Source organism: Trichoderma citrinoviride (genome assembly GCF_003025115.1).
Source record: "Trichoderma citrinoviride strain TUCIM 6016 unplaced genomic scaffold BBK36scaffold_12, whole genome shotgun sequence".
In the NCBI taxonomy this organism is placed as follows: domain Eukaryota; kingdom Fungi; phylum Ascomycota; class Sordariomycetes; order Hypocreales; family Hypocreaceae; genus Trichoderma; species Trichoderma citrinoviride.
The window spans coordinates 1,397,426-1,411,331 of NW_020194720.1; the positions used below are offsets into that span (position 1 = coordinate 1,397,426).

The 13,906-nt window shown below is 55.4% G+C and overlaps 4 protein-coding genes across 4 annotated transcripts; 2 read left to right on the top strand and 2 right to left on the bottom strand.

Moving 5' to 3' along the window:
• Positions 1–1,159: 1,159 nt before the first annotated feature.
• Positions 1,160–2,431, top strand: BBK36DRAFT_1095811 (Metallo-dependent hydrolase; the record flags this gene model as incomplete). Its single annotated transcript, XM_024889080.1, has 1 exon — positions 1,160–2,431. A coding segment is annotated over one exon (1,272 nt), but the record flags the coding sequence as incomplete, so codon positions are not given.
• A 368-nt stretch (positions 2,432–2,799) lies between these two features.
• Positions 2,800–4,666, bottom strand: BBK36DRAFT_22472 (hypothetical protein; the record flags this gene model as incomplete). The annotated part of the gene is made up of 4 exons (XM_024897941.1): positions 2,800–3,342; positions 3,423–4,256; positions 4,318–4,403; positions 4,579–4,666. The coding sequence occupies 4 exons, from the start codon at positions 4,664–4,666 to the stop codon at positions 2,800–2,802; spliced, it is 1,551 nt and encodes a 516-aa protein (XP_024747299.1).
• Positions 4,667–7,975: 3,309 nt separating this feature from the next.
• On the bottom strand, positions 7,976–8,761 carry BBK36DRAFT_1161926 (hypothetical protein; the record flags this gene model as incomplete). The annotated part of the gene is made up of 1 exon (XM_024894409.1): positions 7,976–8,761. The coding sequence occupies one exon, from the start codon at positions 8,759–8,761 to the stop codon at positions 7,976–7,978; it is 786 nt and encodes a 261-aa protein (XP_024747300.1).
• Positions 8,762–10,522: 1,761 nt separating this feature from the next.
• BBK36DRAFT_1125105 (hypothetical protein) lies at positions 10,523–13,055 on the top strand (the record flags this gene model as incomplete). Its single annotated transcript, XM_024891240.1, has 6 exons — positions 10,523–10,645; positions 11,063–11,093; positions 11,153–11,204; positions 11,279–11,994; positions 12,139–12,840; positions 12,967–13,055. The coding sequence occupies 6 exons, from the start codon at positions 10,523–10,525 to the stop codon at positions 13,053–13,055; spliced, it is 1,713 nt and encodes a 570-aa protein (XP_024747301.1).
• Positions 13,056–13,906: the final 851 nt, after the last annotated feature.

Consider the following 13,906-nt stretch of genomic DNA (forward strand, 5'->3'; position numbering starts at 1 on the left):
GAAACAAAGGCGAGAGGAACGAAAACGATGAGCAACCGGCAGCACGGATTAAGTAGTGGGTCAGTTCAGTCAATCAGGGAGCAAGATAAGGAACAGGCCGGGGATTGTGCTGAAGGATGGATGCGGAAAGGAGGGAAGGGGGGGAGGCATGAATTTGTGGCTGCTTCAAAGATGTTGGATTAGTCGAAGTTTTGGAGGCGTCAAGGTGTGGCATCTGCTGGGATAAGGGGGGGCTGGACCGCCAAACTGGGGCAGATTGCGGTGGTGAGAGATGGCTGAGATGGGGATTACTGATGATGAGGCTGGAATGTGTGAATATCACATGCTTCTGGGCACACTAATTGTTTTATTCAAGAGTTGAAACTTATTGAAAGAGCGAACTGGCCGGAACGAGATGAAATCTCTACAGAAGAACCTTGTCACAGCCGATATGCACAGTATGTAGATGTAGCTCTATCATGATCCATCCAAAAGCTCAGAGCGTCGGCATCGCCCATGATTCAATGGCCGGTGCGGGGAAGCGGCGTGGCGGCCTGGAGCTTAATATTCCAGGGGGGGTGGGATCGAAGCTTTTGCGTCAGTCAGGATAAGCAGTTACCGAGACTTGTGAAGAGTGGTCAATTCGGATACATGAAGATGGGCGAGACGATGCAGTTGACGATATGAAGTCTTGTACGAAATTGTGAGTTGAGTATAAGGCAGACTAGATGATGACAATCGATAACAGCCTTGAACGAGATCGGACGAGATGAGATGAGATTTGCGGTTACGGATGTGGATCGCCGGCAGACGGCAGCTTCTCCCCGCTTTCTCCACAAGTTTCTGTTTGACGACGTCTGGACTGGAGTTGTTGATTGATGGATTGATGATGCAACTGGATGAAAATCATGACCTGATAAAACACCGCCTCATATCCGTCCGGGTGAAAAGACGAGACTCGCGATGGCCTCACCTCGATCTTGACAACACCAGCAAAACACCTCATCGACTTCCCCATCTTTGATACACCCCATCACACTATTCGCCAACTTCTTCACCTTGACAAACCACCACCGGCATCTCATCGTGATACATACACCCCAGCACATCATCATCAAGCACCATGTGCCAGCAAGATCAAGACACCGCCTCGCCACCACCACCCAAACCAGCAGCCCGCAATGACCCCTTCCCCTGGCACCTCGGCGCCTACGACGCCCACTGCCACCCAACCGACACCATGGCCTCCCTCTCCCCGTCGTCCGTCGCCGCTCTCCGCACGCGCGTCCTCGCCATCATGGCCACCCGCTCGCAGGACCAGCAGCTCGTCGCCGACGTAGCAGCCGAGCACGGCGTAAAAGCTACAGATCCAGACTCGGAGTCGGATTCTTCAGCACCCAAAGCATGCAAAGTCGTCCCGGCGTTTGGCTGGCACCCCTGGTTCTCCTACCAGCTCTACGACGACACCGTCCAGAACCCCACGTACAACTACAGACCCTCCAGCAGCAGCACCGAGGGTCACGACGCCTCTGCAGAGCAAGAAGAAGATGCCAAAATCAACCATTACATGGCCGTTCTCTCTCCAAAGCCAGAGGATCGATCCTTTCTCTCCTCCCTCCCGACACCGACCCCCCTCTCATCCCTCATCGCATCTACCCGGGAGTATCTCACCTCGTTCCCTCTCGCCCTAGTGGGCGAAGTCGGGCTCGACAAGGGCTTTCGCCTGCCTCAACAGCGACCCCCCGGCGATGATGACTACTCCCGCGACGAGAATCTCACCCCTGGCGGGCGCGAGGGCCGCCTCCTCAGTCCCTTCCGGGTGCGGATGCAGCACCAGCAGGCCGTCCTGCAGGCGCAGCTGCGGCTGGCGGGGGAGATGGGGAGGGCCGTCAGCGTCCATGGCGTGCAGGCTCACGGCGTCCTGTACGACACGATAGCGGCCTGCTGGAAGGGCCATGAGAAGAAGGTCTTGTCTCGAAGGGACAACAAGAGGATAGCTCCCGGCGCCGAAGAAAGCTCAGACGACGACGACGACGATGATGATGATGAAACCGCTTCAGACAACAACGACGGCAGCAAAGCAAAGAAGAAGAAGGAGGAGAAGAGCGTCGGTGGCAAACCTTTTCCCCCACGGATATGCCTCCACTCGTACAGCGGCAGCGCAGACATGCTCAAGCAGTGGTTCCACCCGGCCGTGCCCTCGACCATCTTCGCCTCCTTCTCCACGGGCGTCAACATGAGCGGCGGCGGCGGCAAGGACAAGCTGGCGGGCGTCGTGCGGGCGGTGCCCGACGACAGGGTCCTCGTGGAGAGCGACATGCACGCCGCGGGCGAGGAGGCGGAGGCGCTGCTGGAGGACATGTATCGGTTCGTGTGCGAGGTCAAGGGGTGGGGGTTGGACGAGGGGGTGGAGAGGATAGGGAGGAACTTTTGCAGGTTTATACATGGGTAGACACACTGGATTTGGGGTGTATATGAATCAACTTTGTCTTGAGAGGATGGTGTAATATAGCGTTGGTGAAATACTGCGAGCCTTTTGTCGATTAAAGTTATTCTATGTATTAAAGAGGTTTCGGAAAGCTTGCTCTATCGTATGCTCGCTTCATGTTGTCCCTCGGAATGGTGTATAAACGTCCTTGTCCGAGCAGGACATGTTTCGCCACGGGTTGACTCAGAGAAGTACTAGTATTGCACTGCTCATCAAAGAAACCCCTTCTCGAGTCTCCTCCCTCCAAAGACCAAAATCACCGCCTCGCCAAAACCACACACACACACAAGACACACAAACGCAACAATCAACAGCCACCAGGCGCCTTCTCCTCACCACACGCCCCCCTTGTGCACCTCGTCATACGCAGGCGGACTCACATTCTCCGCAAACCTCGGCGGCAGCCGCCCATCTTCATCATCGTCGTCATCACCGCCCCCTTCCTCCTCCCTTGGCCTCGCCTGAGCAGCCACCACGCCGCCAAACAGCTCAGCAGCCTCCTGGAAAGACGCCAGCTCGTCCTCCATCGAAGTTGTTGTTGTTGCAGCATTATTATACTCGTCTTCATACATCATCCTCAGGCGCATCTTTTCGTCAACCACCTCCTCAAACTCATTGCGTCTCGAGCGAAAGAGGTCTCTGACGCTCTCGCGGAGGAGACTCGCGGTGCTTTGTTGTTGTTGTTCTTCGTTGCTGCTGCCGCTGCTGCTGCTGGAGCGTTGTTGTCGTTGCGTGCTGCGGCGATGGTGATGGCTGCTGGGGGTCTGTTGTGAAGAGCAGCGGGAGGGCGTTCGCTGGCGGATGGAGCGGAGGACGAAGTAGAGGGCGAGGTGGAAGGTGAAGATGATTGCGAAGAGGGGGAGGTAGCTGACGTTCTGTTTTCCCACACACAATTAGCACTCTTTACCATTCGATAGGAGAGATAGGACAAGTCTGGTATTTTTTTTTTTTTTACCCTTGGAGGAGGCGTGGGTGTAAGTCGCGTAGAGCTGGAATCGGCCTCGTCCCGGTAGTAGTAGAAGTGCTGTCCCCCCTGGCCGTCCACCTGCATGCTCACCACAAGCCCATCGTCCCTGTGTTCCGGATGGGCAAGCTGCTGCCCTGGCTGATGACGATGCCGGTAATCATCATACCGCAACACCGGAAAGCCCAGCACCGAACCCAGCCAGTGCTCCATCGTCCCCCGCAACGTCGAAGACGCCAGCTTGGCCGTCTGGTAAAAGCCCTGCATGTTCAACGCCGGCGTCGGCGTCGGCACCCTGATGCCCAGCCTGTCCAGGATCCTGCTCTGCTTGACCTTGATGCGCTCGCCGAGGTCACGCATCTGGGTCTCGAGCGAAACGATGTCGCCCACGTCCGCCCTCGTCTCGCAGTCCACCTCGGGCAAGCCGGTGATGCTCTTGATGCGGTCCAAGAGCCTCCTCTGGTGCTGCCGAGAAGGCGCATGCCCCTCCGTCGTGTACACCACGGCGTCGCCCCCAATGTCGTACACCTTGACGGGCGCCTGCTGCCGGAAGCTCGTCACAAAGGACGCCGTCGCGGGGACGGCCTCGCCGTCGAGCGACATGATGGTGAAGGCGAGGTCCTGGTCCCACGGCGGCAGGCGGCGGCGCGTCTTGGTGCGCTCGCTGCAGGAAAAGTTCCAGCTCGCGGTGACGGTGTGGCCGTCCAGGGAGGCGAAGGTGCCCTGGCCGGCGCCGGTGTCATCCTGCGCGAGGAGGAAGCCGTCGATACGGACGTTGGCGGGGGCGCAGGCTTCGGGGGCTTCCTGGATGTCGAGGTTGAAGACCTTTTTGGGTGTCAGTTTGCATCTCATCGCGGCCACGGGGGATTTCTGGTGTCATTCTTACCAGAGTCTGGTCAGTCGTCCCTGTGTGTCCGGAGGCGCTCGTGTCTACATAGACGGCAACGGAAAAGGCAGATTCGGTCGGGACATCTGTTTGAGTGGAAAGGAAATGGAACAGGTCAGTAAACTGTCGGCAGATGAACGTTTGTAAGTGATGCTCCCAGCGTCCGGATGGTGTACCCAGCCGCTCTCTCGCTCTCCCGCTCACTCTCTCTCTCATGCTTCCCTCCTTTCTCCCTCATCTCAACTTGCAATATCTACACACCTCGTGATGAAGGATTCGTCGGCACAGGCCTCGTCAACACCGCCGCTGGCGCCAACACGAGCGTCGCCGCCTTGCTGAGGCCGCGCATCGCTGTGGCTGTGGCCCTCTTTCGATTTCTAGGCAGCCGAAATAACCGCCCGCCGGTTCGTGTGTAAGTGTAACTCGTGATGCGCCAAAAAGAGAACCCCCGTTCACTCGAGGGACCCAAGAAACAAAAGCAGCGCAGGCAACACGCTCGATGGCAAAAAAAAATGAGAATAAGGAAGGATTGCGTAAGAGAAAAAGAATGATTAAGCTTAATAAAGAAGCCTAGAATTGGCCCGCGCAGAAAGAATGCAGGTATTAAACAAAGTATTCAATAAAGCTGTACGACATGCAACGAGAGCCGCGCGTCAGAGTACGTATGAGAGAGAGAGAGATGACAGAGAGAGAGAGACTTTTCTGTAAAAGAGGCAAAGGGAGAGAAGGAATGAGGGGAATGAAGACGAGAAGAAAAGGAAAACCCCAGAAAGATAAAGAAGAAGAAGAGTCCTCTCTCTTTCTCTGTCGTGCCCTTTAATACTGAGTGCCGCATTGCAACGGGCTGGGCTACACACAACACACATACATACATACTACATGCCTTACCTTACACAACACCAGGCCAGTAAGATGCTCCCCCATGCTATAATGGTGCGGCCGCTCCAATTCTCCTTTGACTCAGAAAAGCACGAAATGGGCGCCTTACTGGAAGCAGCAGCATCATTGGGAGACAATGTACATGTTTCTCCATACAAGCCTGTCCACGTATCTTTGGCGGAATAATTCCTTTGTGTGTGTCTGCCTTGTTGTCTCTTTTTTCTCGTAATGCGATAATAGAGCAACATCACTTACACTAACGCTACCTAGTAAAGGCCGTTGGCATTCCGTGATCCGGGGGACCCTCCCTTGGAATTGAGAAACGGGGACCAGGAGGGGGGCCAGCGGCCGAGCTTCCTCGTTCTCGTTCAGAGCGGAGGCGGTTGTGCGAAGTGACCGGGGTCTCTCTCATAGGGCGGGTATGGCCGTGTAAGTGCCCTGGAAAGTAAAACAGAAAAGAAAGAGAAAAAGAAGAGGCTCAAGATGTCCAGATGGGGAGGCCATGGTTTCGATTAGGCTATCGACCTCGTCTGCCCGAGTCCATTGAAGCCTATCCATCTTTTCTATTTCCGCCGCACCTCTCATTCCTCTCCCAACCCCCCCTGGCATCCCACTCTCAGACACAAAGCAGCATTCAAGTCCTCGTCGGATTCCGGCTCCTACTTGTCTCACAGCTGAAATGGACACGCCTGAACCAGTGTCTCACAAGAAGCTCCCCCCCAATTGAAAAACAAAAATAACAAGCCCCCAATATATGTAGTATCCAGCCAGCGAAAATGCAATTCCATACCGACTCTTTGCTAACCACCTACCAAAAGATCGCGTGTCCTGTCCGACTGTCCTACTTCCGTAGTGTTCCATCCTGTGCCTATCCGTCAAATCCGGGCCAATTGCCCAAAAATTCAATGCCGCAACATGCAACAACAAGGAAAAAGACGGAAAAAGAGGGATTCATTTTCCGCTCCCTCTTTTTTTTCTCCATTCTTTCGGCCAACGTCCGCTGATATTACTTTACTTACATTACTTACTACTTCTTCTCCTTCTCCCTCGCCGCAACTTTTCAGCTCTCGCTCTCTCTCTCTCTGCTTTCTCTATTACTTACTCGCCTCTGCCAGGATGGGAGGGGGGAGGACGTCCAGACCCGTCAAACGAGGCCGAAAGAGGAGGCAACAATCGCAACTCCCCCCCCTGGACGGAAAACGGTGCCGCTTCCCTGCAGCTCTAGAAAGAAAAATCGTCTTCCCTGCAGCTCTAGAAGAAAAAGCTTAGCCTTTTCTCCCATTACCGTTGTATGCCGACGATCGAGTATCTCCGACCTTGCAGCAGTCGCCGTTTTCCCAGATTGCCCCCCCGCTCCGTCTCGCAAAAGGACCAATCAGTGAGCGCGTCTTTGATGCCCGGCGTCTACCAACCCTCGTATATCGTATCAAATCATGTCGTACTTTACCCCAACTCAATATCATCCTTCAACAGCCAAAAGTATGACATGAGCTACCAATTCCAGTGTAACTTTTCAAACAAGATAAGGCAGTCGAGCATGTCGGTGTAAGGCAAAGAGCATAGGGACAGGTAGCCTTGCTTGAACCCTGGGATAAACATCCCATCTCGGCCCGGCCGCAGAGAATGAAGAATGATACGGAATACGGTAAGGTATGGCCAACGAACCACCGTCCTGCTCCGCCGCCTCCACGAAGCAAGTCTTGTCGGATTTGTAACGGCGCCGGCTGGACCGACGATGATCATGTAAGAGCATCCACTGTTGTCTTCTGCAAGGGCTGGACCGACAATGTTCATGTGAGAGCATCCACTTCTTCTCCTCTCCTATATGGGAACGAAGAGAAGCGAATATTCGGAAAGCATGTGCCGCCGAGGAGGGTTTGCCTGTGCGTCTACCTATCCGAGGTACGCATCTGATCGAGCTCCTTGCATACAGCCAGGTCAAGTATCTTGCATGCAAGGTCCTTTGGAACGGACCAGTGCGTGAGGGAGGGGCCTATGGACGGGCTGAACCCGTCATGATGGCTTCAAGCACAATACTGCATGTCCAATTGGGCAAGTCAGACGATTGATAACCAAAGTTTGGCGATAGTACAACCCTCCTTGCCTCCGTACCTGCTCGATATGATGCCACATGATAAGACATCGGCCATCGTCCCCCTCCATCTCCGTGATGATCAGCGTTCTAGACTCTTCCCAAGTCCCGGCAACACTCCATCTCAGCCTCAGCATCCCAAGGCACAGGCACCGAAAAAAACAAGCTTCTTCCCAGGACCGATCTGGCAGGCCCTTAGGAGATTATACGAGCTTGTCATCTCCGCCATGGCTCCCGTCACTCGGGCACTTGTTTAGCCAGTTTCAACTTATGTCCTCGACTTCTCTTGTCGGGTCGGCGAGCTGTATCAACTAGCGAGTAATGCTCTGCCATAGCCACACTTGCTAGCCATGCAATGCAACAGCAACGACGTCTTGATCCGGGCCTTTCTTTGCTGTGCTATGCCGAAACTGCGCTGGGCTGCATGCTAGAAGAGCCGAGGTCCCGAATTCAGATGCCGTGCTTATTCTGTCACATCATGCTCCACGGAGCCCCTTTGATTTTTTGAGAGCTTCTGCAGTCAAATGTCATTAGAGTTGCCACTCAACCATAGTCTAGTGTCATCAAAGTTGCAACCCAATCGAGTGTAAGCGCCTCTTAAAGTCATGCCCTGTCGTTGTATCCTAAGGAACGGTAAGATGAAAGCCCGCCACAGCTGCGTACTCCTTTTTGTCAAGCATTTCCACCTCATGGCCAAAGCTCCGTCGTTCTCCAAGAGATGTCAGATCCGGACACCTCAACCTTGTGGTTCCACCTCCGACCTCTCTTTGGGTCTGACAAGTCTATCTGGTCAATCTCTTCCGGCATGATGACCAACACTCGAAAGTTGTTCCGCGCCAGCTCATCATGGAGATCGTCCACTTCCTGCCCCAAGCCCTGGCCTGGCTCTGGCTTCTGCGTCAGAGGCGTTCCGGGCAGTGGATTCCGGAAGGACCCTCTCATCAAGGGACTCAGGTTGCCAAAGCTGGCGGTAAGCTCTCTGCTCCAGCTCCAGCCATCCTTCCTCCCTTCATCGACAACCCGCATCCAGGGCTGCAGAGCAGCTCTCACGGGCGCGGCAGCCTCCGAGTCGATGTCCGGCCCGATGATGTAGGCACGGCCGCGGATGCGCCATTGCACGTTGGCCTTTTCCATCCAGAAGACGGCTTCGACGGGGCCTCCCGCAGCAGACTGTGCCCCTGACGACGCGGACGGCTCCTGTGTGCTGGCCATCAGCTCCGGCACCTTTTCCATGCGCACATCCGTCGTGATGGTCGGCATGTCGCTGGTGAAGGCGGCCGGGTTGAGCGGCGCCGGGTTTCTTGGATTCTCCGGCAGGGACGCCCACATGCCGCGAAAGACGACGGTCCTCGCCCTGGGCACGAACTGGTTGCTGTCGAGCGGATGCAGCGTGCTCAGGGTAAAGGTCGCCGTGCCGGCCTGCTGGGCGTGGGCCAGGAAGGCAGAGCGCCATGGCGCTTCCGGGGCGGCCATTGTGTGGGTGAGGTGGTTGAGGAGCTGCGTTGTGCGTCGGACAGGCGCTGTGAGGGTGCTCATGGGGCTGCGAGCGCTGCGAGAGTGTTGGACTCAATCTCTTGTACTCGTATGAAGCGAGACTGTATGAACAGGTTGGAGATGAAGATGGCGGAGCTACTGGACCTTATCACTGATTAATCGAAGCTGGGGAGCTCCAGCCCCACCAGAGCTCGTTAGCAGGTGAGCTCGTCATAGGCTTGATTTCGCTGCCTCGGCCCGTCAAGGTTACACAATGTATACGATATAGCAATTGATGGCAATAGCAACAACTATCATATGCGCTCGAAGCAGTTGAATCTAGCTTGATTTGCAGTTTTGGGACTATTTTGCCCAGCAGCAAGTGTGACTCTGTTGGCGACCTGTCTCGCCAAGCCGCGATAAACTGGCAAAATGGCTACCCTGCAACAAGGCTGAGAATGTCCGCGTCTCAAGCAATCGGCGGTCCAATCTGTTGATCTGGGCCAGAGGGGAATATCACGGTTGTGTAACTCGGTCCACTCGACTTTAACATTTCTTTTTATTATTCCCTTGGTTGTTTTCGAGTAAACAGTTGTCAAGTGTCTTATGGTTGTACTGTGTCCAGGCTGGGAAGCCAATACCTTACCTATGCGGCGCATTAATTGGGCCGATTCTGCCACCAGGGCAGGCGATGGCGTACTGAGGACTCGATCGGATCGAACAAATACGCGTAGCCTCCATATCAACAACGTGTACCGGATACCGACGAGATTTCCCTTCCCTCCCATCAGCCACCGAGCAATCAATGCCTCGATTGTCGACCGCATGCGGATTAACTGTTGCCGCGAAGATAGTCGCAGGAATCCAGCCTTTGCTTCACCACCTATTCTAATACCCCAGTCTATCAAGTTGAATCCACGCTTCCTCTCCCTCATCTCTGCAGACCCCAGCAAGAATGAACTACTACTACTAGTGCGCTGCGGCTGAGACTGCGAGGTTGGAGAGGCCACTGACCGGGACTTTTCCTTGCCCCCAAATAGAATCTGCATCTCGTCATCCAATCCAAGCGTCTCCTCCACCCTTCCCGCTCCTATTTGACTATCCGCCCCCCTTTGAGCATTGACAGACAATGGTTATTTCCAGTGCTCAAATCCGACACCCACGAGGCCACCGCCAGACTGAATCCCTCCCCAAGCACAGCAACGACCCCGATTTTCCCACGCTGTTATTCCCGGGGGTCCTGTGGCGCGAGCGACTCGGATCGAGAGCCGCTGACGCAGCAGAGCAGGCACCGCACAGCACAGGAGAGAGCACGAGAAGCAGACGGCAGAAGCAGGCCTTCGCTCGCCGGGAACAAGGCCAGGCCCCAGGCGAAGAGTCCCGCGCGGCTATTCTCCCAGCGTCGGCCGTCATCCCCCAAAATAGGGGGGGATCACTGCATCGGCATCGGACATCGGAACGAGCCTTGGGAGGGGGCGGCTATTTGTTCCTGCTGGGGGAGCACGTTAGTTGCAGAAGTGCGCGAGTCCAGCCAGTGCTAGGATGGACCTGTCGCTGTTCCAGCAGCACGGCAGGCCCGTCGCCGGCGGTGTCGGACGCGGCGCTGCCTCCATGCCGCCGGCGGCCCTGACCCCGACGTCCGCGACCGCGTCCAACGCCTCCGTCGCGTCGCCCGGCTCCGGCTCCGTCCCGGGCAACCTTCGTCTGCCGGTCATCGGCGGCGGCAATCCCGGAGGCCTCGGCGGGCTCGACTACCGCGGCATGGTGTCCCACGACGCCGAGGCCACGCTGCCCGAGCCTCATGCGGGTGGGCCGCCCAGGAAGAAGCAGAAGCGGAACAAGCCCACGCTGTCGTGCCACGAGTGCGTCGAACGAAAGACAAAGGTGCGTGCTCTACCGTTGATGCGAGACATGATCTGGCCGTTCCTCTCCCCCCCCCCCTTTCACACTTCTCCCTTCCCACTAGGTACTAGGTAGTACTGCGACTACATGTCTGCAACAGGTACCTTCTATTCGCTTGTCGTCATCTTCCTCACGAGCTGCATCTTGTGCCAGCTACCAAGCCAGTTCGGGTACCTGCCGCGTCATGAATGGCCGTGGAACCGACTCTTGAGTGTCCTCACCTGCCGCTGCCCGTCCGCTGTGCTACGAGTTCCCCTGCATTCGTCTGCTCCCTCTGCCCTGTTCCTGTATCAGTTCCCCGATTCCAGGCCACGTTCACCAGCTCAGCTATTTGGAATCACCCAAAGGCGTACCTGGGTGTGTCACACAAGGGAAACATGGCTGACTTGTCCCCGACAGTGCGATCGAGGGCGACCACATTGTCTTGCATGTAAGTCGGTCCAACCTTGAATGTCGACTTGGCTTGCCGACTAATGCTGAACCTCGCAGGCATCAAGCGGCAGACTGAATGTATATATGCTCATGTTGCCAACGTCATCGAGTGAGTTGACCCGTTGTCTGACGCCGTCGCCACGAACAATCACAACTGTATTTCTAACGAAACCTCTCGAGCAGGGAGACGTCGAGGTCCGCGGCCAATGGGCGCCGCATGACCAAGCCTCCGAAGAAGAAAGCCGGGGCGAATGGACAGCTGCCCGTCCCCAACATCGCGGACAGAAACGCCAACAGCAGCGGCGACACTCCGTCCCGAGGCGCTGTCGCCCTCTCCATCGGCTTGCTATCCAACGTCCCGTACTCTGTGGCCACTGCCAGCAATGTCTTTGGCATAGGGTCGGAGCATCCCTTTGCCAATTACTGGACATGCGAAGGTGGCCTGCCCGAGGTCATATCGGTGCTTCCTGAGAAGCTCCAGGCCGACATCCTGCTGTCTCGGTACTTTGAATGCGTCGATCCGGTGTATCCCATGATCCACCGCCAGACGTTCTATGCCGACTACGAGCACTTTTGGCAGATGAGCATGGCGGAGAAGCATCAGGTCGATGCCGCGTTTATCGCGCAAATCTTTGTCATGTTGGCGCTGGGCACACAGTTTGTCACGTCGACAACGGCGCAGGAGCGGAAGCAGACGGCCGAGTTTTACGCTTCAGCCAGCAACCAAGCCCTCCGGATGTTCTCCTATCTCAGCACGGCATCCATCCGGTCCATCCAGGCCATGGTTCTGATGACGTACTTTCTCATCAACGACAACCATGCTTCGGATGGCTGGGCATTTGCTGGAATCTTGATACGGCAAGCCTACGCCATGGGCTTGCATCGTGACCCCAACATCGGTACGTCAGATTCGCACACATCCCCAGGCAAGGGATAACTGTTCCCCTTTTCCTTGGCCCTCGCGTCTCCTCATCCATCCATTCATCACCGTCGTCTACCTGTCATCTGTGCTAAGCCACAAACTAACCGCACTCTGCTCTCAGTCACGCCGGATGCTAGTCCGTTCGAGAAGCAGCAGAGACGCAAGGTCTGGCAGGCAGTCTTACTGCAGGACACTTTTCTGACAGTCCTTTTGTCTTTGCCACCGTCCGCCACGCACACTGACGTGTCGGTCGATGACTTGCTCGACCACGGGTCGTCCATTGCCAGCAGCGACCCAACAGACAACGCCTACATCCGGGGCTCGTGGACGCTGGCGAACCTGGTGCAGGAGACGATATGCTCTCCTCGGTCCCTCGACGTGCCCATTTGCGCGACGGCGCGGCACAAGTCGAAGCTGATTGCCGATTTCCGAGCAGTGTACCGCTCATTTCCGGACGTCTTTCGCTCGTGGGACACTGAGAGCCTGACGGCGTTGGCGGGGACAAACAAGAGAGTCGTGCGTCAAACGCTGTTTCTTACGAGCAACTACTTTCACAACCTCATGTTGGTCCACGCGTCGGAGAGCCCGGACGTTCCGGTCAACGTGCGGGGCACGCTGGAGGCCGCTCACGATGCCATCGGCTCCTTTTTCCTGCTCTTCAACTTGCTGGAGAGCGAGGCTCGCGTCTGGTGGGTGTTCAACCACCGAGCTTTTCTCGAGGCTCTGTGTATAGGGAACGTCCTGCGAGAAGCGGCCAAGGAGCCACTGGGCAAGGAGCTGCTGGCCAAAGACCCGTTGTTTGTTCGGGCCAAGGCAGACATCAGTAAGTGCAACTTTACATTTCTGGCATATCGTATATCTTGGAATCCCCCATCCATGGACTTTCCATCAGCTCATGTTTACGCGCACGGGAACGGTCCAATTCATTGTGCTAACGAACCGTCGGCAGCTCGGATGATTCAGATCATGCAACAGATGGCCGAGGACTCCGAGGTGGCTCGGACCAGGGTGCAGGTGCTGAGCCAGTTTCTGGTCTAAAGCGTCAGGGACAGGTTTTTAGCCTCGCGGCAACTTTATTAAGACGTCTTTTCCTCGTTTTCATTTCCAGTTGGTAGAGCACGGTGTTGGAGGACAGAGGAAGGACACGCACGGCCACCCGGCCCATTTGGGGTCGTTCGTTATTGGGAGTCATGAAATAAAGTACTGTGTGTGTGTGTGTCTCGGGCCTTTTGAAGATGCAATAACATGTGTGTGTGTGTGTGTGTATGTGCGTATGTGTATGAAGGATGAGCGTCTATGAAGTATTACTTCTTACTGTGTACTCTGTACGTATTCTGTCTTTGCGACGGGGTGGAGATTTGTGTTGTTTTGTGTTGAGGCTCCGCTGGGCTGAATTCGATGCTACATGTACGTACAACACAAAAGGGAACTTTGTTGATGGTAGTATTTGAATGCCTGCCTTACCTGTGTGCGAGGGTTGTACTACATGTAACTCTTGTCTGCTTCTTATTGGAGAGCGAAAGCATGGGAATATCAGCCGCAAAGGAGGAGGCAGGGAGGGAGGGAGGTGGAATTTTGATGCTACGATGACAAGGTCTTGGATGGCAATGATGGTTCGTGTTGTGCTTGGATGAAGTGTCGCCAGGCACACAGTTCGTCTCCAGAGATGATTTGACGAGAGGCTGTCACCTACCTATAGAGTTGGTGCCTTGTTGTCATACTATGTGCAAGATTCAGGTATGTTACCCGAGAGCCCTTTCTTTTCAATTTACGAGTACTTCTTCTTCCTTCTTCCTCCTTCTTTCCATTGGAGCAAGTTCTGTTGATACGCCGGGTCGGTTCCTGTTTTGGGACTCTGGATTGTAACCGTGGAAATTGAATGGAAATAT